This window comes from Anabrus simplex, chromosome 2 (assembly GCF_040414725.1).
Source record: "Anabrus simplex isolate iqAnaSimp1 chromosome 2, ASM4041472v1, whole genome shotgun sequence".
In the NCBI taxonomy this organism is placed as follows: domain Eukaryota; kingdom Metazoa; phylum Arthropoda; class Insecta; order Orthoptera; family Tettigoniidae; genus Anabrus; species Anabrus simplex.
Window position 1 is genome coordinate 986,129,336 of NC_090266.1, and position 23,651 is coordinate 986,152,986.

At 38.4% G+C, this 23,651-nt stretch overlaps 1 protein-coding gene across 3 annotated transcripts in view; it reads left to right on the forward strand.

Annotated features, from left to right (window-relative positions):
• Nucleotides 1-23,651, forward strand: part of LOC136864608 (delta(14)-sterol reductase TM7SF2) — a 378,438-nt gene that overhangs the window by 215,975 nt on the left and 138,812 nt on the right. For all 3 annotated transcript variants that reach the window (XM_068225883.1, XM_067141843.2, XM_067141844.2), the window contains exon 8: nt 10,215-10,453. In XM_068225883.1, the coding sequence (XP_068081984.1) occupies nt 10,215-10,453 (239 nt within the window). The remainder of the gene's footprint in view (nt 1-10,214; nt 10,454-23,651) is intronic.

Consider the following 23,651-nt stretch of genomic DNA (forward strand, 5'->3'; position numbering starts at 1 on the left):
TTATGAATGCTGTTAAAAACTATGTCGTTTAAAATATATTGGAGATTGTTAAACACTATTACAGTAAAAACATGATAATTATTTGACGATTATGACATATTAAAAGATATTACAATAGAGATAAAAATCAGAAAACACATTCCTCTTAGTTGTCAGATGGTGTATTGTTAAAAACTTATGGAAAGTTGAGCAATGGTAATGATTGTTGGTTCTTGAAGTTATAAAATATTGTTTTTCATTTATTTGCTTATAAATATTGGAGAATTTTCTGTTCTATTGACTCTCTTTAAGAAAATGGTTTTTAAGGGAGGGATGGCAGCATTAAAAAGGAGTGTTGTTGTTTTTTTCTGTTATTTCGTTAAGATTAAAATTGTTCTAGACACTTTGCAAAATAAAGTATTGATTAGGTAAACAACTCATCCTTCATACTTGTGTGCTCAAATTATCAATACGGACATGAAGCTGATAGATTATAGTAAAAAGCAGGAAAAACAAACATCCTTTTCAAGGCCACCATCCCTCCCTTAAACATCATTTAGCCGGACTGAGTTGTTAGTGGGACGTAAAGCAAGTAGCATTATTATTATTATTAAACATCATTTACTTAAATAGAGTCAATAAACAGAAACGAACACACAATCAAGTCTCCGCAGGACACGCCCTCTCCTACCCCAGCCCTTCCGCAAGCCCTCTCCCTTGCTTCACCACCTTTCCCCTCCAATGTTGCAATAGCTAGTCTCCGTCGTACTCGAAGCAGTGCACGGCAAGCTCCCGACAATCGCACAAACGACAGGCCAAGACAGCAAGTAAGTAACGTGCAACATTTTTATAACATCTTCCATAACAGAAAAAGTATTTTCTTTCTTCTACTTAAATAATCTGACACAGTCCAACAGATCGCAGTTATGAAGAAGGGAACTTTCTCACTTTAGATAATGGGACATCAAAACCTAGACAACTTGACCCTGAGCAAACCTCAAGAAGATTTTAAATTTATTCGCTCAAAACGCATGACTTGCACCTGTTTCATTGTACAAGTACATCAAGACACATGATAAATCATTACTAAACTTCCTACTGATGCAAGTTTTACAAAACACAGTACCTTTTAAGTAATAAGACGTTTTTAAAACTTAAAATAAGGGTATCAACATTGTAATACTGTAATCAGGTGAATGACTGGGCGAGTTCGCCGTGTGGTTGCGGTTGCGCAGCTGTGAACTTGCATCGGGTGATAGTGGGTTCAAACCCCACTGTCGGCAGCCCTGGAGATGGTTTTCCGTGGTTTCCCATTTTCACACCAGGCAAATGCAGGGGCTGTACCTTAATTAAGGCCACGGCTGATTCCTTCCCACTCCTAGGCCTTTCCTGTCCCACCGTCGCCATAAGACCTATCTGTGTCGGTGCGACGTAACGCAAATAGTAAAAAAAAAATCAAATGAATGAGTATGTGAATGAACATCAAGATCAGTGACATTATAACGAACTGGTGAACAATTTTAAACTTTTAAATTTCTCTTCCAAGCATACTTTAATCATAGCGTATTGAAGAGAAAGTGCGACTTCTTCACGAGTTACCGTGGACCGCCGCACAGACGGCACTGCCATCCACAGTGATGACTGAGCGCGAGGATAACAGAGGCATTATTGGGACTACTACTTCAAAATCTACTAAGAAACTCAAGCATGCATCTTACGTTTGAAAATGATTTCATCTGCTGGACACTTTGGTATATTTCCTGGATGATTTAAAACTTAAAATAAGAGTATCAACATTGTAATACTGTAATCAAATGAATGACTGGGCGAGTTGGCCATGCAGTTAGGGTCGCGCAGCTGTCAACTTGCATCCGGGTGATAGTAACCAACTCCCTTCAAAGTAACCAGCTCCCTTCTTATCTCCTTCGTGCGGAACAAGAATCGTCATTTCAAGTAGTGAAATACGAGTTTTGGTAGCAAACACAGCACATGATCTTCACAGCACCCCAACTGCGATGACTTCACTTTAATAACATCTAATTTATCCAAGCACTCGAAGAAAGTATCACCCCATAAACTATCCATACACGGTAGCTTTTCTGCAACAACATTTTCCACTCGCAACAGCACATTATAAACACTTTCCGACGCATACATGAGACTGTAGCGCTTTGCATTGAGCCATAATCTTTAATTAGTGTTAGGGAACCAGGCACATTATCATTCGGTTTGCCGAAAGGGAAAGGACGACATAAATCAGACTGAATCACTTTTGAAATATTCTGCACTATGTATCCGGCTAAATGATACACTAAGTACTCTTTGCTACAATTCTGCCCACTTAACTCAGGTAAACTGTTTTCCCAGTCTGGTATTTGAATGTCATTTACGATGTTCACAATTTTTTCCCTGATTCCATCTACAGCTTGTGTTTTCACTGCACGATTTTTACTTTCAATTTCTCTTGCAAGAATACACACTTGATTAAAAGGAGACGTCAATGGGGATTCGGCTCTGTATTCACAGTTTCCACCAGACGATAAGACAAGTTTAGTTGGTGCATAAATAGACTGCAAGGTGTGTAAATGTAGAAAATCAATAGTGGACGGATGATCATCACAACTTAGTGATCGCAGGATACCGAAATGATGTTCTAGGGGATCTTGATTAAATCTTCCTGTCAAAACGTAGCTATAATTGTGTTCCCACAAATATTCAGACACTTCTAAGGTACTTTCCACGGTAACTCTTAAAGACTCCAGTGTCCTTTGTTAAGAGAATGAATTTTGAGTATCTCTGAGAACATTCTGCCATTTAATTAAAGTTTCATGTGCCTGTGACCCTTTATACAGTGCTTGAGTGGGAATAGCCAAATTTAATGCGTCAATCAGACAGTTTAAATTGCTTGTGAAAATTTCCGTCTGTTTACTGTCTTCTAAACCCTGTGTTTTAATACCTCAGTAGAATGCTATACCATTAGCAACTGATCCACTGAATAGTTGAAATGCCAGTCTTACATTCATTTGCTGAAACAAATTAGGATCGAAGTGGGCAAAGGTCAGTTTGTAGCAAACTTTCAATCCGGAAAATTCAGGAGATGCGTCACATTTATAAACTTTTCTGTAGAATGAATAATCAACAATATTGCCATTATAATTAACCTGTCCTTTGTCTTGAAAATGATTTCTTATACGGTACATTTAAATATATGTGGCGCGTCTGAAAATGCCCATAATTTTCTGTTGGATTCAGCTGGATTGGAAATATAACACTTCAGATTCTTTATGTTACCAGATATTCCTAAGCATTTCCACAACTTTTGTTCGACTGGCTACCATCCGATGTGAAACCAATGATTCGGACACCTACTTGTTCTAATTGTATGATGACTTGAATGAGAATATTTGCAATTATATCACCAGAGTTGACGTTCCGGCTAGCATATATCGCTATAGGTTGTATCCAGTTATATAGAAAAGGGACAAACATAAAACTAGAGCATGATTTGCCAACTGACCCTTGCTTTTATCTTCAGTAAATTTCCCCAAATCAACAAAACCATTCACTTGCAACGATTCCGAGGAGTTAAAGCGAATTTCTTCTCGTAATAACTTTACCTTGTCATATATCAACATCCCTAAGCATTCATGTTCCGCCTTCTAACCCCAACTTGGCAGGTTCGATTCTGGCTCAGTCCGTTGGTATTTGAAGGTGCTCAAATACGACAGCCCCGTGTCGGTAGATTTACTGGCACGTAAAAGAACCCCTGCGGGACTAAATTCCGGCACCTCGGCGTCTCCGAAGACCTTAAAAGTAGTTAGTGGGACGTAAAGCAAATAGCATTATTATTATTACATTCATGTTCCCCCTTTCCATTAAAAAAATCTGATATGGCAGCGGTAGCATGCTCATTTATGCCGTACAAAAATTTAGGCCCTTCGCCAAATTTCTCAAGTGGGATTCAGAAGGCAAGGTCAGCAAATCATGATTTAAACAGTGCCGATTACCCTTGGGAGAATTTATTTTTAAAAGAAGTGCATCAAGAAGAAATTCATCACTAGATCTCATTCGTTTTTTACTTTTCACTTGACGTTTCTTTAACATTGTATCAACTATAATTTTTTGTTTTATACTGAGAGAACCGAATTGTTTTGACTGATTGAAATTTCTCTTTGATTTTATTTCAGAAATGTCTTTTTCAAGCAAATGTATCTTAGCTTTAGTGACATTGAGTTGATTCTGCGTTCTATTGAAATTACATTCCTGATTCTTCAATCTCTTCTTTAATAGCGCAATTGTTTTCCTAGCATCTGCGACATTAGAGCTATCTTCAACTGCTGAGCATACAGGTAGATCACTCACTGATATTTACGATCTGTTCAGGGCTTTTCTTAGAGAAATCTCTTCGTGTGGATTGCCTATTCGTGGGGGAGTTGCGTTTCTTAACTGCCTTAGAAATATACTTGGGTAGATTAGGAAATATGTGAGGAAATGCTTCTGGTTTTAATTTCCAGCGCTGTCTTGGTATCTCTACTCTTTCACTATTCACCGTAAACGAGTCTACTTTTACTAGAAAGTCATCGCAAAAATGAATGTTGCACACGAAATAGTTATGAGTTCATTTTTGATCTTTTCTATGGATAGCCTTCTCCCATTTCAGTAAAACACCACTCTATTTAGGGGGCCTAAAGAAATGCCTACCTTAACACTTTCAACACTACCATATTTTAACATGGATCCTGGCTGTGAACTGGGTCTTTTTGCTCATTTTTAACACGTTATTATGGAACAGCGAAACATATGACATGCCTCATTTTTGTACCGTATGAAGCTGTCAACCATCCAAAATGAAAATGTTAATCAACAAGTGAATATCTGAAGTAACTTAATTATACTAGTCTTATGAAGAACTTGAATAACATAGTATGGAAAAATTTTTACATTGAGGTATACCAATAAGCTTGCTCAAACAATAAAAAATAATCATTTAATGCGACTAATTTATATTTTTGATCACATCGTCACTAAAAAAATTACTGAAACAATCCATTTCGTCACTCCCCGCGCAAAACTGAGTAGAACCAGATAGCTGTGGTTGGTCATCTGTTTCTGACCATTCACCATCAGGTTCAGATGAACTAGCAGATGTTCCGGGACAGGTGAATCATCAGCCAGCGTCTCTTCGTCTAAGCGAAAAAAAATAAACCCAAATTTCTGTAGGCGAAGTATTTCTATCGTGTATATTCGGAGTAAAATAATACAGCTAAACACTTATGTTCCAAAGTGACGTAATAAATAAAAATCTTACCTGAACTATCGCTTGATCCGTTATGCGGTTCGTAAGCTAGGTCATCACTTTCATCCATCTCTGGACCCGCTTCTCCCGATAAAACATCCAAAATATCTTTTCTTTGTTTTTATAAGAAATATATATATTTCCCCAAAATATCACTATCATTGAGCCAGCGTGAAGACATGTTTACACAGTAACACAGCTAACAGCGTGACGGATTTGGTCACGCAGCACACGGCACACCGAGTGCTTCGGTAGAGGCCATGGCAAGGAGAAAATACCCTGTTTATCGTTTCAATTTGAAATTCCCGATAACTGCTGCATTCTACTGGTCACTAGATGGACTATTACCTCCAACCAAAGGACGTGCAGCTGGATATAAACACACGAGAAAATCATGCCCGTATCACATACGGGCGCCGTCCAGAAGCAGGAAAGCAGCGCGCCCGTATCCCGTACGGGCATAGTGTTGAAAGTGTTAAGATGATCGGTCATATCCAGATCTGCAGCCGGGTACAAAACACGATGGCATGATGTGGTAGTTTCCTCCTGCACTGATATATGTGGTCTTATAGCACAATAGCGACAAAGACCGTGGTATTTAATACATAACACTTCTCAGACCACTCAATCGTGAATACACTAATAATGCAAACTGTCGAAACATCTTTGACAGTGTCAATAATGACCAATTAAAATTACTGCAACTGAAGGCGAATATAACGCGGGCTAATGGCCAAGGGTCTTTGTTGACATCACAATCGCCTGTGCTGCCACCAAGCGGGTGTCCCACCAACCTCTTGAGCTCTCTTACGGGCGAACGGACAAGATGTCGCACTTCCTCTTCGATGCGCTATGCTTTAATACTATAACGAATCAGTGTCATTTAGAATTAGTACTTTAAAATTAGAATAAGTAGTGTTTTAATATTACATGTTATTCTTAATAAGATCAAGGTTCTTCAGCAGCTGAAGATGACCCACACATAGGATCGAAACCGGTACTGCAATGTAAAAATAGTTTGAGTACCTCATAATAAACAATAGTATTGATTACTCTAGGTGGAAAGTTCCAATCGTTACACTTGTGACCACATGAAGAAATTATTAAACACTCTTGCCACAAAAAATAACTATGTCTCAATTATTTACATCAATGTCACTTCATGGTAAATGATCATAGAAAGTCAAGTATTATTGTAATGTAGAATAAGCGAAGTCTACTCCACACGAAGATTGTATTTGAGAGTTCAATCACAATATATCGCCAAAAGATAGAATACTGTTCCAATAAAAAACACTATGTCTCATAACATAAGAATTTTTATCTAAGTGTTGACTCGTACTATAATGCTGAAAGTTTAAAGTTCTGTTTTCAATGAAGAAATTAACTAAGTCCGTAGTACTGTTTCACATAGAAAATAATAATGTCTTTAGACATGAAGAGTTTTATGTAGATCTTGGTATCAGGTCCAACAGCTGACCATCATGGTATAGCTGTGTATTGTAGACTGGATAATGTGTGTGATTTGGAGCTAGCTTATATGGCTGGAATCTGCAGCCAGCGGGGGGATACGTCTCGCCGATTTCATCAATTTCTTAATACTTTAATAAGTTATGTAATAATGTTCCTATTGTCATCAAACTTGGAGGTTATAATAGCCTTTATAGAGGCGCACAGGGTGGCATTGTTTACTTCCTCTAATTTCAGTTGTTAGTGGAGATATACAGTAGGAAAGAATATCAGCTGATCCCTGGTGGCGTGTTCCAATCTTAACCGTAAGCAGTGAGGCCTTCGTCATCAGCTCTACTTCGACCCGAGTAGAGAGCTTATATGTAGTTCCGCACAGAAATACTTCGTAACTTTAACATTATGATTGCTCTGCTGGCATTTTGGGTGCAATACACAAAAGAAGGAACTGCCTACATTATGCAGATTTTAAAAAACATTTCGATAATTCAAAGAAATGCAAAAGTAAAAATACCCATAATAAAAATGTTAAATAAATGTAATTAATTCTTGCAGTACTAGATCAAAATTAAATACTGTAATTTCTATTATGTTTGCTTCTAATTGGTACTGATATTTTTAATTTAATTAAATTATTGATATACATTGTTAAATAAGATCAAAATCACATTAAGTTAGAAAAAGAGCTTAATAAATCTAAGTATAGCATGAAAGTTACAGATTTCAACTAATTGAATTCTATCCGAGAACAAAACTTAATTTGAGTTATCGTGTTAACTTAATTTTTAAAAAACGCAATAAGGAATTCAAATAAAATATTTGATTATTCAGAAATCTCATGTAAATTAAGGTTTGGATTCAAATACTGTTCCAGGTGTATATAGCAACACTCTGTAACATCCAGCAAACTTCCTTTCCTTAAGTTCTCCAAGACCTTAATGTCATGTTCTATAGATGTAAATTTATGCTTTATCGTGCATATGCTGGGCTACAGAGGAAAACCTGTTGAATTTCATGGCGTTAGTATGTTCTGTATATCTGATTTTTAAAGTTTCATTCCAACTTGGCAGGTTCGATCCTGGCTCAGTTCGGTGGTATTTGAAGGTGCTCAAATACAACAGCCCCGTGTCGGTAGATTTACTGGCACGTAAAATAACTCCAGCGGGACTAAATTCCGGCACCTCGGCATCTTCGAAGACCTTAAAAAGTAGTTAGTGGGACGTAAAACAAATAACATTATTATTATTAAAGTTTCATCGTGTTTGACCTAGATATGTGCACCCAAAATCGTTAACATCTACAGTAAATCTATACACACCCGATTTGGAATATGGGTTCGATCTATTGACTGGGGCTGAATTATACAATACATCAGTATTATTATTGTTGGTATTATTTGTTACTGCTTAATAGACTTTTGAAATTGCGAGTTTATTATACATTATCTGCCTGTACAAAGATCTTAGATCTTTCTCAAATTTGAGTATAAAAAGGGACATATTCCTTGACATAAAAAATGGTATAACTTGAAAACCGTATGTAATATGATTTCCATACTTTGTAGCTGAATATGCAGAAATATGATTTATAAATGCCTAATAGGAACTTTTTTGATCAAACCTTTTGTTTAGCTACAAAACAGGTTTTCCTTTCTCCTGAAAAGTAAGGATTTTGGAATGTGTACACTTTTCAACTCGCCGATTCAATTACAATTGCTTACATTTTCCGTACTATCCCAGTTAGGAGCTATTGATCTTTTCTTAAGCCTTTCCATTTCTTTTTTTGGTGTTCATTACACAAGCAAGCTGAAGAAATTTTGATATCAGTATAAGCCAATTTCCAGCTGTCTCACTTAGTGTTGCCACTGCCTTTTCTATATGCCGTGCTACTGTGCGACTTTCCGGAAAGTTTTGCTCGAAGATAACCAGCAGAAGCGATCATAAAGGCGGTGAACGTGCGAAATACGTCAGTGAACTGCAGGAAGAGATTCCTGCGCCTTGGAACGAGTGTATACATGCTGTATAGTAATACAATGTGTATACCTCGTTTATTAGTAAGAAAAATGAAAAACGCTTTTACAGGGTTTATTCACTGTATAACTAAACAAGAGTTAAACAGCTGTATAAGGACTTTTTATTAGTAAGACGGGTAATCTATAAGATTATAAGTTGTATTACCGGGCGAGTTGGCCGTGCGGTTAGGGGCGCACAGCTGTGAGCTCGCGTCTGGGAGATAGTGCGTTAGAATCCCACTGTCGGCACCCCTGAAGATGGTTTTCCGTGGTTTCCCATTTTCACACCAGACAAATGCTGAGGTTGTACCTTAAGGCCATGGCCGCTTTCCTTCCCATTCCTAGGCCTTTCCTGTCACATTGTCGCTGTAAGACCTATCTGTGTCAGTGCGACATAAAGCAAATAGCAAGAAATAAAAAATAGTTGTATTGAATAGGTGGAACCTCAGCGTATCTGTTTGTTGTTTTGTTTTTCTCCAAGTAAACCGGGTAGAAAAAATATAAATGAAATGACTACTCTGCAATATTTTCTATCAGATTCAGACAATCGTGCTGTTTGCCCTGTATGTGGTTTCTCATTCTCATATACTTGCTACCTGATCAAGTCTTGGGTAACATTAAAGGAAAAGCATGGAAGAAGGAAACAGGGCTTTGCTCTATTCAATACAGGGACACATTCTCTGAGTTTGGGACTGTTTTATGATTTGGGAAGGATTTTCAATTCTTGGACTAGATATTTACATGTGATGATTTTGTGAAAAAGCCTCTGTATTGGCATTTCAAATTTCCTGCTGCATAAAGATTTATCCTGAAGAGAACTGTATCTGGGAAATTGAGATCTATAAAAGGTGAGATGCCTTTTAATTCAGATCTGGGGGCACCACAAAAGGTGCATGGTGTGAGAAATGCTTGACTGAGGTGAATTCATTTACCAAGCCTTTAAGCACCTGGATTGAAAGACTTCAGGAACATTCCTGATGCTAATGCACTGCTGGCCTTTGAGCAATGAAAGCTAGGGTTGAACATGGTATGGGGGCATTAATTTTAATTAATAAAACTATTCACTAACAATATGGCAGATTTTTACATATTCCCTAAAGTTTTATAAAGGTGGAATTGGCTAGTTTTTGAGTTCGACTTCTCAATGATAGATTTGCTGGCAGCATTACATTGTTGACAAGTTATTTCAGTATTGATACCAATACAGAGTGAGACAGACTGTTCTTCTCACCTCTGTTTAGAATGAAATGGAAGGTGGAAGGCAGTTGCATAACACACTCTCCTCCTTGCCTCCTAGTGAGGTAATATGAAGGGTAGAGGGTAGTTGAATATTATCTTACATTTTAGTGTTATATGTTAAAAAATTTAGCCTGTGATTCATTGCTTGTTTGATATGCTAAAATGGTATCCTTTCTGTTTTTCATGTTGTTTTTTATTTTATCTTTGTTTTTCTTCCTCAAGGTTGTCCTTTATGCAATCATAATTTTGAAGAGTTTGGAAAATGAAGAAGAGTGGAACGTTGCTCTCTACACCACTGTTTTCCTCCAGGCATTTTATGTTTTACAGTGCTTATGGTTTGAAGAGCTGAAGATATCCTCATTCCATGTATTGTACGAAGGAGTGGGGTACATGACTGTGGTTGGATCTTTCGTTTATCCATTTATTACAACTCTCATCACTAAATATCTTCTTGAACAAAGGTTTGTAGATTGCACTCTGCATTGTATTAATTATTTGCTCATTTTTTCTTTATTAGAATATAGGAAATGTTCCTTTCATTTGTTGGTGAACTTAAGCTGGAGTATAAATTGTCAAATAGAACACATTAAATACTGGCAGCTTTTCTCGGCTACCTTTCTAACGATTTTCTTTAATGAGACTTTTGTTTGAGAAAGTTTTCCCATATCTAGCAGCCTTTTATTTAATTTTAAAACATTTCCCCTTTCTCAACTTAAAACTATTGGCACATTCTATATTTTTAAAATGAATTCACTTATGTCTGAAGGGTCTCTTATTAGAAGTATCAATTGGTAGAGATATATCTTTAATCCATTAGTAAATCCATTTGATTTTTCACTTGGGACTTCAAAGCAAAATGTATACTTTCCTCACTGTGAGCCATTACATTGTTGTTGCCAATTGTAGAATTCTGATCATAACAGTATTATTGTGTATCATAATGGGAGCTAATATAGTTCTTGCTTAGATAATTTCCAAGTCTGCGTAGGGTCTCTTACCAGACTATTTGTTTTCCCACCAATCATGACATGGCTAATATCGCCATACTTCCGTCGAAATAGGACACCACTGCTCACCTGAGGGGCCGATGACCTCAATGTTAGGCCCCTTTAAACAACAAGCGTCATCATCATGTACCTGACTTCATATTTTTATTGCACTGTGGTTTGTAGTCATTTTCATTCTATTTTCTTTCAGAATGTGAACTGACGTGAGAATTGGTATGTCCCTTATCTTAACAGAATATCTTCATGTAGTTGCTCCCATGCATCTCCTGTCAATCAATCAATCAATACTGATCTGCATATAGGGCAGTCGCCCAGGTGGCAGATTCGCTATCTGTTGCTTTCCTAGCCTTTTCCTAAATGATTTCAAAGAAATTGAAAATTTATTAAACGTCTCCCTTGGTAAGTTATTCCTATCCCTAACTCCCCTTCCTATAAATGAATATTTGCCCACGTTTGTCCTCTTGAATTCCAACTTTATCTTCATATTGTGATCTTTCCTACTTTTATATACGCCACTCAAACTTATTCGTCTACTAATGTCATTCCACGCCATCTCTCCGCTGACAGCTCGGAACATACCACTTAGTCGAGCAACTCTTCTTCTTTCTCTCAGTTCTTCCCAACCCAAACTTTGCAACATTTTTGTAACGCTACTCTTTTGTCGGAAATCACCCAGAACAAATCGAGCTGCTTTTCTTTGGATTTTTTCCAGTTCTTGAATCGGGTAATCCTGGTGAGGGCCCCATACACTGGGACCATACTCTAGTTGGGGTCTTACCACAGACTTTCTCCTTTACATCCTTACTACAACCCCTAAACACCCTCATAACCATATGCAGAGATCTGTACCCTTTATTTACAATTCCATTTATGTGATTACCCCAATGAAGATCTTTCCTTATATTAACACCTAGATACTTACAATGATCCCCACAAGGAACTTTCACCCCATCAACACAGTAATTAAAACTGAGAGGACTTTTCCTATTTGTGAAACACACAACCTGACTTTTAACCCCGTTTATCAACATACCATTGCCTGCTGTCCATCTCACAACATTTTCGAGGTCACATTGCAGTTGCTCACAATCTTGTAACTTATTTATCACTCTATAGAGCAGGGATGGCGAACCTTTTCTAACTAGTGTGCCATTTTAAGTCTGGTTCATTATTCTCACCTGTTGACTGTGCCACTTGTTTTCCATTAAGGGATGTCTACAACCCACAACCCAACTCACCCCCCCCCCCCCCGAGACTTCCTTTCCAAATTCCCGATTATGTTTAATAATATGCTATTTATTTTATTTATTTATTTATTTATTTATTTATGTATTTATTTATTTATTTATTTATTTATTTATTTATTTATTTATTTATTTATTTATTTATTATACATATATCTTGTAAATACATTTGATTGCATGGCTGTACCTCAATTATGGACACAACGGTTTCCTTCCCACTCGTAAGCCTATCCCATCGTCGCCACAAGTCCTATCTGTGTCGGTGCGACGTAAAACAAATTGTAAAAAAAAATATTAGATATAAAAATCAAAAGTACTAATATTCAGAATGGACTTCACTTCCTCCATTAGCTTCATTATCTTCCCATGTTGTAGTTTGTACGCTCAACAATTAAACTAATTTCTCCCTCATCACATTTCCATAAGGAAATCTTAAAAAAAAAAAAACAGCTATCCTTGTTTGTAAGGTCCCATTCATGCTTTCATCAAAATATACTGCATACATGTGGGAGTTATCCAAATTAGCTTTCAACTGCTCCGAATCTTCTTCACTCATTTTTATTATTCTATCCTTGACAGCAGTTCATCTGGCTGGCATTCCTTTAATTCTGTTAATTATTAGTTGTTTGTTAGGGAAGTTTTCAAATAACGTGTCGGACGTCAATAAGAAACTTTCTTTCAACAACTCACCGTCAGAAATCGGTTTCCCATGCATGCTGTACTGTGCAGCCTCACCGATATTATTCCTAGGGTGGAAATATGATACACAAGAACTAGTTTGTTTTGTGTAATGTTCGAAATTTTGTGAAACGAACTCTCTTCTTTCTTCATTTGAAATGGAACAAATATCTGAATGACCAGTCTTGAAATTGCGCTTTACATTAAATGTGGGGGATAGAATTGTTTCCGAACACAGGCAACATATCTTTTTATCAGTCCGAATTCCCTTGGCCAGAGTTCTTGAAAATACGGTCATCACCACCTTTGTTAAGTTTCTGTTCTTTTCGGCACCGAAAACATGTTTGCGATGCCCGTATACAAAACCACCAGAAAACGACACTATCTCACTTGACTTTCGGAGCAGTGTTGCCATATTGCACGTCCGAATGGAACTAGTATTTAGATTTTCGATATTTATTTCTTACACGTGAAACACTATAAGATATGCATTGTCTGTAGTACGAGACGTATATATAAAATATTATGTTCATGTGGCGTGCCACCGAAATCGTGTTCGCGTGTCACCTAGTGACACGCGTGGCATAGGTTCGCCATCCCTGCTATAGAGAATAACATCATCCGCAAAAAGCCTTACCTCCGATTCCACTCCTTTACTCACATCATTTATATATATAACATAAAGGTCCGATAATACTGCCTTGAGGAATTCCCCTCTTAATTATTACAGGGTCAGATAAAGCTTCACCTACTCGAATTCTCTGAGATCTATTTTCTAGAAATATACCAACCCATTCAGTCACTCTTTTGTCTAGTCCAATTGCACTCATTTTTGCCAGTAGTCTCCCATGATCCAACCTATCAAATGTTTTAGACAGGTCAATCGCGATACAGTCCATTTGACTTCCAGAATCCAAGATATCTGCTATATCTTGCTGGAATCCTACAAGTTGAGCTTCAGTGGAATAACCTTTCCTAAAACCGAATTAATCAGAAAGAATGCCTTCCCAAAGCTTACATACAATGCATGTCAAACTTACTGGCCTGTAATTTTCAGCTTTATGTCTGTCACCCTTTCCTTTATACACAGGGTCTACAACAACTCTCCATTCATCTGGTATAGCTCCTCCGACCAAACGATAATCAAATAAGTACTTCAGATATGGTACTATATCCCAACCCATTGTCTTTAGTATATCCCCAGAAATCTGATCAATTCCAGCCGCTTTTCTAGTTTTCAACTTTTGTATCTTATTGTAAATGTCATTGTTATCATGTGCAAATTTTATTACTTGGCCTTAGTCTCGTCCTCTCTCTCGACATTATCCTTGTAACCAACAATCTTTACATACTGCTGACTGAATACTTCTGCCTTTTGAAGATCCTCACATACACACTCCCCTTGTTCGTTAATTATTCCTGGAATGTTCTTCTTGGAACCTGTTTCTGCCTTAAAATACCTATACATACCCTTCCATTTTTCACTAAAATTTGTATGACTGCTAATTATGCTTGCCATCATGTTATCCTTAGCTGCCTTCTTTACTAGATTCAATTTTTTAGTATGTTCCTTCAATTTCTCCTTACTTCCACACCCATATCTAACTCTATTTCTTTCCAGTCTGCACCTCCTTCTTAGTCTCTTTATTTCTCTATTATAATAAGGTGGGTCTTTACCATTCCTTACCACCCTTAAAGGTACAAACCTGTTTTCGCATTCCTCAACAATTTCTTTAAACAGATCCCAGAGTCTGTTTACATTTTTATTTACCAATTTCCACCGATCATAGTTACTTTTTAGAAACTGCCTCATGCCTGCTTTATCAGCCATATGGTACTGCCTAATAGTCCTACTTTTAAGACCTTCCTTTCTATCGCATTTATTTTTAACTATCACAAAAACAGCTTCATGATCACTGATACCATCTATTACTTCAGTTTCCCTATAGAGCTCATCTGGTTTTATCAGCACCACATCCAGGATATTTTTCCCTCTGGTTGGATCCATCACTTTCTGAATCAGCTGCCCTTCCCAATTGGCATCTGGCAAATTCAGATCTCCTGCTACAATCACATTTCTTTCCATGTCGTTTCCCACATAGCTGACTATCCTATCAAATAATCCCGAATCCGCGTCAGTGCTATCCTTTCCCGATCTGTACACTCCAAATATATCAAGTTGCCTATTATCTTTAGAAATGAGCCTTACACCTAGAATTTCATGTGTCTCATCTTTAACTTTTTCGTAGCTTACAAATTCTGCTTTCACCAGAATGAACACTCCCCCTCCCACCATTCCTATCCTATCTCTACGATACACTCTCCAGTGCCGTGAGAAAATTTCTGCATCCATTATATCATTTCTCAGCCATGATTCAACTCCTATTACAATATCTGGTAAATATATATCTATTAAATTACTTAATTCTATTCCTTTCTTTACAATACTTCTACAGTTCAACACTAACAATTTTATGTCATCCCTACTTGATTTCCAGTTCCCTGTTCCCTTATCACCACTCCCTAGGCTATCCCGTTTCCCTGAATGTACCTCCCTATTACCCTTCCAAACAAATTTCCTAACTTATATGTACCACTGCGGTTTAAATGAAGGCCATCCGAGCGCAGATCACTATTTATTTTTTTTGCTAGGGGCTTTACGTCGCACCGACACAGATAGGTCTTATGGCGACGATGGGATAGGAAAGGCCTAGGAGTTGGAAGGAAGCGGCCGTGGCCTTAATTAAGGTACAGCCCCAGCATTTGCCTGGTGTGAAAATGGGAAACCACGGAAAACCATCTTCAGGGCTGCCGATAGTGGGATTCGAACCTACTATCTCCCGGATGCAAGGTCACAGCTGTGCGCCTCTACGCGCACGGCCATCTCGCCCGGTACAGATCACTATTAGGATCTAGAAATTTCACTCCCAGTTTCCCACATACCCACTCCATAGTCTAATTTAAATCCCCAATCACCCTCCAGTCAGTATCCCTCCTACACAGTATTCCACTAATAACAATCTCCGCTTTCTTAAACTTCACCCGTGCTGCATTTACTAGATCCCACACCTCTCCAACTATGTTGGTACTTACTAGCTGATGTACCCGTGCTTCGCTACGGGATTCTCAGAAAGACTGACTTGGTGGTTTTCCTAACTGAATTCAACATAGGTCATTAAAAAAACGTCAGTAGGAATGTAGCGAATGAAAGCAATGTTATCATATAAAATACTCGATCAAATGAAAAACCGCACACTTTCTCACTTTCAACGAACGGTACTATGGTGCCGATCTAATAGTCCAAAGTTCCATAGCTGGAATAACCAGGTCGCAGACTGCCGTGAACACTCCTTTGTCATTATTCCGTTAAATATGCACACTACTCATTCCAATCAGTGGCTCAGAGTAGGGATTGTATAGCTCGAATTCTATGATGAACCAGTGTGTTACGTACCAGATATATCAGAAAATGTATGAACCAGAGGAACGGCATGCTAAAGAAGAAAGTTATCTTACACCCTAGCTACTTCCCACCAATATACAGGCAGGCTGTTACAGTCGGTACAACCAGGCGAGGTGGCCGTGTGGTTAGGGGCGCGCAGCTGTGAGCTTGCATCCGGGAGATAGTGGATTCGAACCCCACTGCCGGCAGCCCTGAAAATGGTATTCGGAAGATAGTGGGTTCGAGCCCCACTGTCGGCAGCCCTGACGATGGTTTTCCGTGGTTTCCCATTTTCACACCAGGAAAATGCCGGGACTGTACCTTAAATAAAGCCACGGCCGCTTCCTTCCACTTCCTAGACCTTTCCTATCCAATCGTCGCTGTAAGACATATCTGTGTCGGTGCGCCGTTAAGCAAAAAAAAAAAACCGTATTCCGTGGTTTCCCATTTTCACACCAGGCTGTACCTTAAAGCCAAGGCCGCTTCCTTCACACTACTATTCATTTCCTATCCCATCGTCGCCATAAGACCTACCTGTGTCGGTGCGACGTCAAGCAAATTTTTAAAAAACCTCAGTACGCTGCAGTAATCATATCTATCGGGGATGAGAGGAAACAGAAGACAAAAAGCACATCACAACAAACAATGGTCAATGTAATGTTATTGTTGATAAAGTTTATGAGCTTTCTATATTGGAGGCCTTCACATAAGTTTTCTTTCGACTCTGTAATATTAGGGTGTCTTACAAAATTATTTATATCGTAGACTGTAGATCCTTATTCTCAGACTTTACATACCGATTTTCACTAAATTCTGTTTACCCACTTTCTCGTGACTCGGCGCTGATATGGACTTAGTAACAAAAATCCAAATTCACGAAAATCTCCGTATATATGCGGTACGGTAACAATGTATAAGACATAAGTTATCGGAAATTTAATAACTTCTTACATAACTACTACTAACTTACGACATAACTAAAGTTATGTTAGTTATGTAGTATTTATCGATACGACCACTAATAACATAAATAACTTATTTGAGAATTACATTTCAGACCTTCCCCTAAACTACCATTTCACTCAACGTGAATAAAATAATTTGTAGCCTAGATTGCAATGGTTCATCACCCGATATTACATACCGACTTCATTAAATTTTCTTCAGCCATTTTCTATTGATGCGTGTACAATCAGACAGATAGACAGAAAGTACGGAAAAGTAAAAAATGCATTTTCTTGTTACTGTGAACATGACCGATACAGAAATAACATTCTTTTCAAATTCTGAGCAATGTACAGACAAAACTCTTATTTGATAGATATATAGATTACATTTCAGGCCTTCCCCTAAACTACCATTTTATTCAGTGTGAATAACATGATTGATAGCCTACATAATAGCGACCTATTCTCCGACTTTGCATACCCATTTTCGTGAAGATACGACCACTAATAAAATAAATATTTGACAATTAAATTTTAGGCCTTCCCCTAAACTACCATTTTTCTCAGCGTGTATAGCCTATATTGTAGCGACTTATTTCCCATCTTTGTCTAGCGATTTTCATTAAGACACGACCACTAATAACAAATATTTGAGAATTAAATTTCAGGCCTTCCCCTAACTACCATTTCACTCAGCGTGATTAAAATAATTCATAGCCTAGATTGTAGCGGTTCATTACCCGACTTTACATTCCGATTTTTTAAAAATTCTCTTCAGCCTTTTTCTCGTGATGCGTGTACATACATACATACATACATACAGACAGACAGAAATTATGGAAAAGTAAAAAATGCATTTTCTTGTTACTGTGGACATGGCCGATACAGATACACCATTATTTTCAAATTTTGAGCAATGTACAGACAAAACTCTTATTTTATATATATATAGATATCAGCTTGCCTTACGTTGTTGGTACCAACATGAAACACTACCACCTTCTCCTTCCCCTCCTCCCTCTCTTCTACCTTCCTCAACATCTGCCTCAACCTAATTCCTGGATAACATTCTACCCTGGTTCCCTTTCCTCCACACACTTTCCCCACGTGTCTAACGATGGAATCCCTCATGACCTGAGTCTCAACCCTACTCACCTCATTTGATCCTCTCCCCCCCTGGTCAGCCCTATCTTTCCTGATAGCTGCAGAAGCTACTTCCTCCTCCCTTTTCTCCTTCCTGAGGATTTAGGGCATACTGCTTACCACTACTTAATACCTATCATATTAGAGTACGCTGTGAAGTATAATTCTAGAATCAACTAAAGTGCACAGTATGATATTAGGATTGTAGTGTGTTGAATCTCAATAAAGTAGTCCAAAATTTTGGAAAATATGTTATGCTGTTCTCATTTCAGTGAATTTATTTCGGAAGAAATGGGAACGAGAAGGCTGCTGAAATGAGGAATAGGCTCTTTCTGTTGTATTGTTAGAATGTTTGTAGTTAAAAGGATGCATTGAAAACACTCAATATAAAGAGCACTCATTATGTTAATGTGTTAAATTTTCTGTGCTCTTTATAGCCACTGTCTCCTGTCCAATTGTCATTACCTGAGAAGCAGGTTGGCACATGTCTGGCTGTATGCCTTACAAACCTGGCTTTAACCCCTTAAGCGGGGAGCTCGGTACACACTAGCTCACTCTCAGGTGGGGAGCGATTTTCCTGATTGAAGAAAATATTTAATTACTTGATTAAAAACAATCTTAGACTAAAATTAACATTTGAAGGGCCAAAAGAGAAATATTTACTTGAATATAATGTATTCTTGGAAAATTATATTATTTTAATTTTTCAATACTTTGTGCAAAAACGTACTAAGTGCTTTCACACTGTGATATAGAGATTGCTTCTTCCTAACAGTAAAGCTCTGGTTTTAGTTTATACAGGAACATTCACCTGAATATTTTAGGTAGTTTACTATCAATCTCTGACTGGAAATAAATGTTTCTGTATATGTAAATTTTAGATTTACAAAGTTTACATATGCTTAAAAGATGTACAATGGAATAAATTATAATACTCACTAAATTTTCTGTTGTGTTGGTTAGCGCTTTCGAGGGATCAAGTTTATATAGCCTCCCTACAATTACCACGTGACATAAACGGACTATATTACACTACAATACAGGTAATATTTACAGTATTTGCAGTCTTCACAGTGTTATGTCTTTTACAGCTGTTCATTATGATACACACGGAAGCAGGTCATGTTATATAACCTGTCTCTCCTTCGCATAATTTATATAATTCCATTCCAAAATGTGATTGTTTTCTTGTTATGTAAACTTTCCACCCTACCCACCCTTTCCATAGCAAGAGGTTCTCATCAGTTGACATTTTGCCATCAGGGGTATAAGCTTCCGAAAATTTTGCTAACAGATGGTCAAATACTGGATTTATCTCGTATATTTTTGGAGGAAGTTGTGCATTATTCACCTCTTTATCAGAGATATGTACAAAGCTGTGGAGGAAAATATAATAATAATAATAATAATCATAATAATATTGGCTTCACGTCCCACTAACTACTTTTACGGTTTTCGGAGATGCTGAGGTGCCAGAATTTAGTCCTGCAGGAATTCTTTTGCGTGCCATTAAATCTGCTTACAAGAGGCCGACCTATTTGAGCACCTTCAAATACCCCTGTCTGAGACAGAATCGAACCTGCCAAGTTGGGGTCAGGAGGCCTGCCAGACCACTTAATCTGGCGAGAAAAAATCTCTTCTGTGTCATCAGCAGTAGTATAATACAAGGATTTGGGCGCCACCGCAGGCTCCCAGAGGCCGCCACCACCGCCAGAGGCCTCCCAGATGCCTCCTCCACCACCACCACAGCCAGAGGCCTCCTCCACCACCACCACAGCCAGAGGCCTCCCAGAGGTCTCCTCCACCACCCACGGGAAATTTGAATTTGTAAACAAAGCCACGTGCTTTTTGACAGCTATCATCGACAACAACGCATCGCTAACCTCAGTACTGCCATCTTGACGGGCCTAAACCTCAGTAGTACCAACTTAACCTAACTAGCGCAAGATTTGAATTGGTAAACAAATCCATGTGTTTTTGACAGCCACGTGCTTTTTGACCGACAACAACGCATCGCTAACCTCAGTTCTGCCATCTTGACAGGCCTAAACCTCAGTAGTACCAACTTAACCTAACTAGCGCGTGGTAAACAAAGCCACGTGCGTTTTTGACAGCTGTCATCCGCCATCTTTAAACTACAGAGCACCGTGCTGCCCTCTTTATCGCAGTAGCTGCAAATTCGTCACCTGTCATCGGCAGTGCTGCCATCTTGGCGGGCCTAAACCTTAGTGCTACCAACTTAACCTCACTAACGCGAGATAAACAACTCCACGTGCTTTTTTGACAGCTGTCATCTGCCATCTTTAATCTATAGAGCACAGTGCTGCCCTCTTTAGCTACTTACCTTTGAAATGTGGTGGCGGATAACTTGAAAAGTGCTTTTTGACAGCAGCCATCTTTGAGCACCGTGCTGCCCTCTTTAGCTAGATACCTTTGAAATGTGGTGGCAGGCAATTCCACATGACAGCAGCCATCTATAATCAAGAGAGCACCGTGCTGCCCTCTATGTGGTGGCGGCAATGTGAAAAATTCTACATGCTCTTGTTTGGAAACAAATCCACGTGCTTTTTTGACAGCTGTCATCCACCATCTTTAATCTATAGAGCACAGTGCTGCCCTCTTTAGCTAGATACCTTTGAAATGCGGTGGCGGCAAATTCCACGTGCTCTTGTTTGGAAACAAAGCTACGTGCTTTTTTGGCAGCTGTCATCCGCCATCATTAATGAACAGAGCACCGTGCTGCCCTCATGCGGGACAATTTCGTTAGCTGTCATCCGCCATCTTTAATGAACAGAGCACCGTGCTGCCCTCATGCAGGACAATGTCGCTAGCTGTCATCCGCCATCTTTAATGAACAGAGCACTGTGGTGGCCTCATGCGGGACAATTTCGCTAGCTGTCATCCGCCATCTTTAATGAACAGAGCACCGTGGTGGCCTCATGCGGGACAATTTCGCTAGCTGTCATCCGCCATCTTTAATGAACAGAGCACCGTGCTGCCCTCATGCGGGACAATTTCGCTAGCTGTCATCCGCCATCTTTAATGAACAGAGCACCGTGCTGCCATCTTTGTGTTGGCATCTTTATTCTTTGACATGTGGTGGCAGCAAGTTCTACATCCACAATCTGAGAGTACCGTGACGTACTCTTCGTTGTGGCGGACAATTTAAAAAAGAACATGTCAAGGAATACCTTTGTCCTAAAAGGAAACAAGACTACGGTTCTGAACGGCTTGCGTAAGATAGCGATTGTTATAACCTCCTTTTCCCTGCTCTGGTAAGGCATAGCTTTATCGAACATACAACGCGATCTTACACATAAGACAGCATGCATATCACGTACCTGCAAGTTTAGACTTGAACACATAATACTGCTTATAGTTCGACGTTGTTGATCACTGCATTGCATGACTAGAATCGAGCACTGTTTAGAATATCGAGCTACATCTCTATCGAACATGCATTGCAAAAGCAAGAGTATTGCAAGTTTAGACTTGAACACATACTACCGTTTATAGTTCGATGTTGTTGAACACTGCATTGCAATCAAACACTGTTCAGAAAAAAATTCTCTTCTCAGCATGAGCTAGATAATAACATACTTACGAATCTGCTCAACACCTCTTTTCTTGCTTTTCTTTGAGTAATAAACGAAAATCTGTCATGCAAATAAGGAGCGGGAAGAAGGTAATACCAAATCTAAAATAAAAGAATATGCCAATTCTACATTATTTATTTACATCTTGTATGTACAAGTTTTATCTCGAATCATTTTACTATAGTGATGTTTGCGTACTTCTCGACGCAATTCTTGTATGTACAAGTTTAAACTCGCCGTACTACACTCTCAGCATACCTCTCCCTACAATATGTACAGTGAATTGTGATGTAAGACAGCGTAACGTAAGTACACACCTCTAGCATAATGTTTACACACATCTGCTTTATGTAAAGTAGTACCTATCAATACCACTATGCCCCCAGGCTAGAGTGTTGGTAGAATTTGGAATGACAAACCGTTTGCAATCATCACTATTAAGGGCTACCTTACTAATTAAATGAGTGTACAACTGGTGCTTCTTACTTCTAATGACAGACATTTGCTTATGCAAAACAGGTGGATTACTTTTAATGCAATTGTTATAGTTTTCAAAACTTAGCTGATTCTGAACGACATTCTTTTTAACCCCCTTCAATCTCTTTATTTGTAATTCATTTAAGAGTTTTATGCAATATGACTTGGATTTAGTACCTACAAATGAATCGATAATATTCCCAGCACATTCGTCTTTCATTTTACCTAGTACCTTTTTGTTCACTAGCGGAAGATGATATTGATTATTTGCAGGATAGTTACTTGTATCAAACCTACCCAAGTCTGGCTTTATATCATTGTAATAGTCATCAGTTTTGATTTGATAAATAAACGAATCGGTATCTGTGTAGAGCAATTGCGCATTATACGCGTACTTCTTCATCATATAATCGTAATGGAATTCATACATGAGTGTTTTAGCCAATTCAAGTACTGCGAAGCCGACGTAGGTAGGTTTGTCATACTTAACCTTAACACGATTCATCTGTATAATAACTAAATTCTCATGTATGATGGTGCAGCTGTGGAAATTTGATTTACTTATTAAATAGTTAGCACCATACCTTTTCTTAATATTTTCCCAGTTTGTAATCAATTTTACATCAACGCGTTTGTCAACATTTTCCATAGTCTTACCAAACACACTGTTATTCATGAGCTTGTAGAAATCTTTTTCAAACTCTTTAACCGCATTCGTTCTTAAATTATTGTTCAGATCGATATATGGCTTTAGCCACGGTGACTGATTAAATTCTAGTACGCGATGAATTTTGGATAACTTCAAACCATGCTGCAAACACTGTTTTAAATTTCGGTAATGAATGATATACTTAGATTTATCACACAAATTAGCAATTAGCATTTTCGTCGTTGATGCGATGTACGGGGACTTCATATTTTCAGGGCAGAACGGTAAGTCATTATGAGAAGTGTGTAACTCTTTAGGTTACTGTAAGTCAACTTCGAGGAAATAGCCTTTATCAGCTTCATCGCCTAGGGCGTGCAGCTGTAAACCATCAATTTCGCACTGCGTTAGCCAGCGGAAACCACTCACCGGTAGATGCTGACTCATCGCCCACCCATACTGATTATTAGCATGGAGAT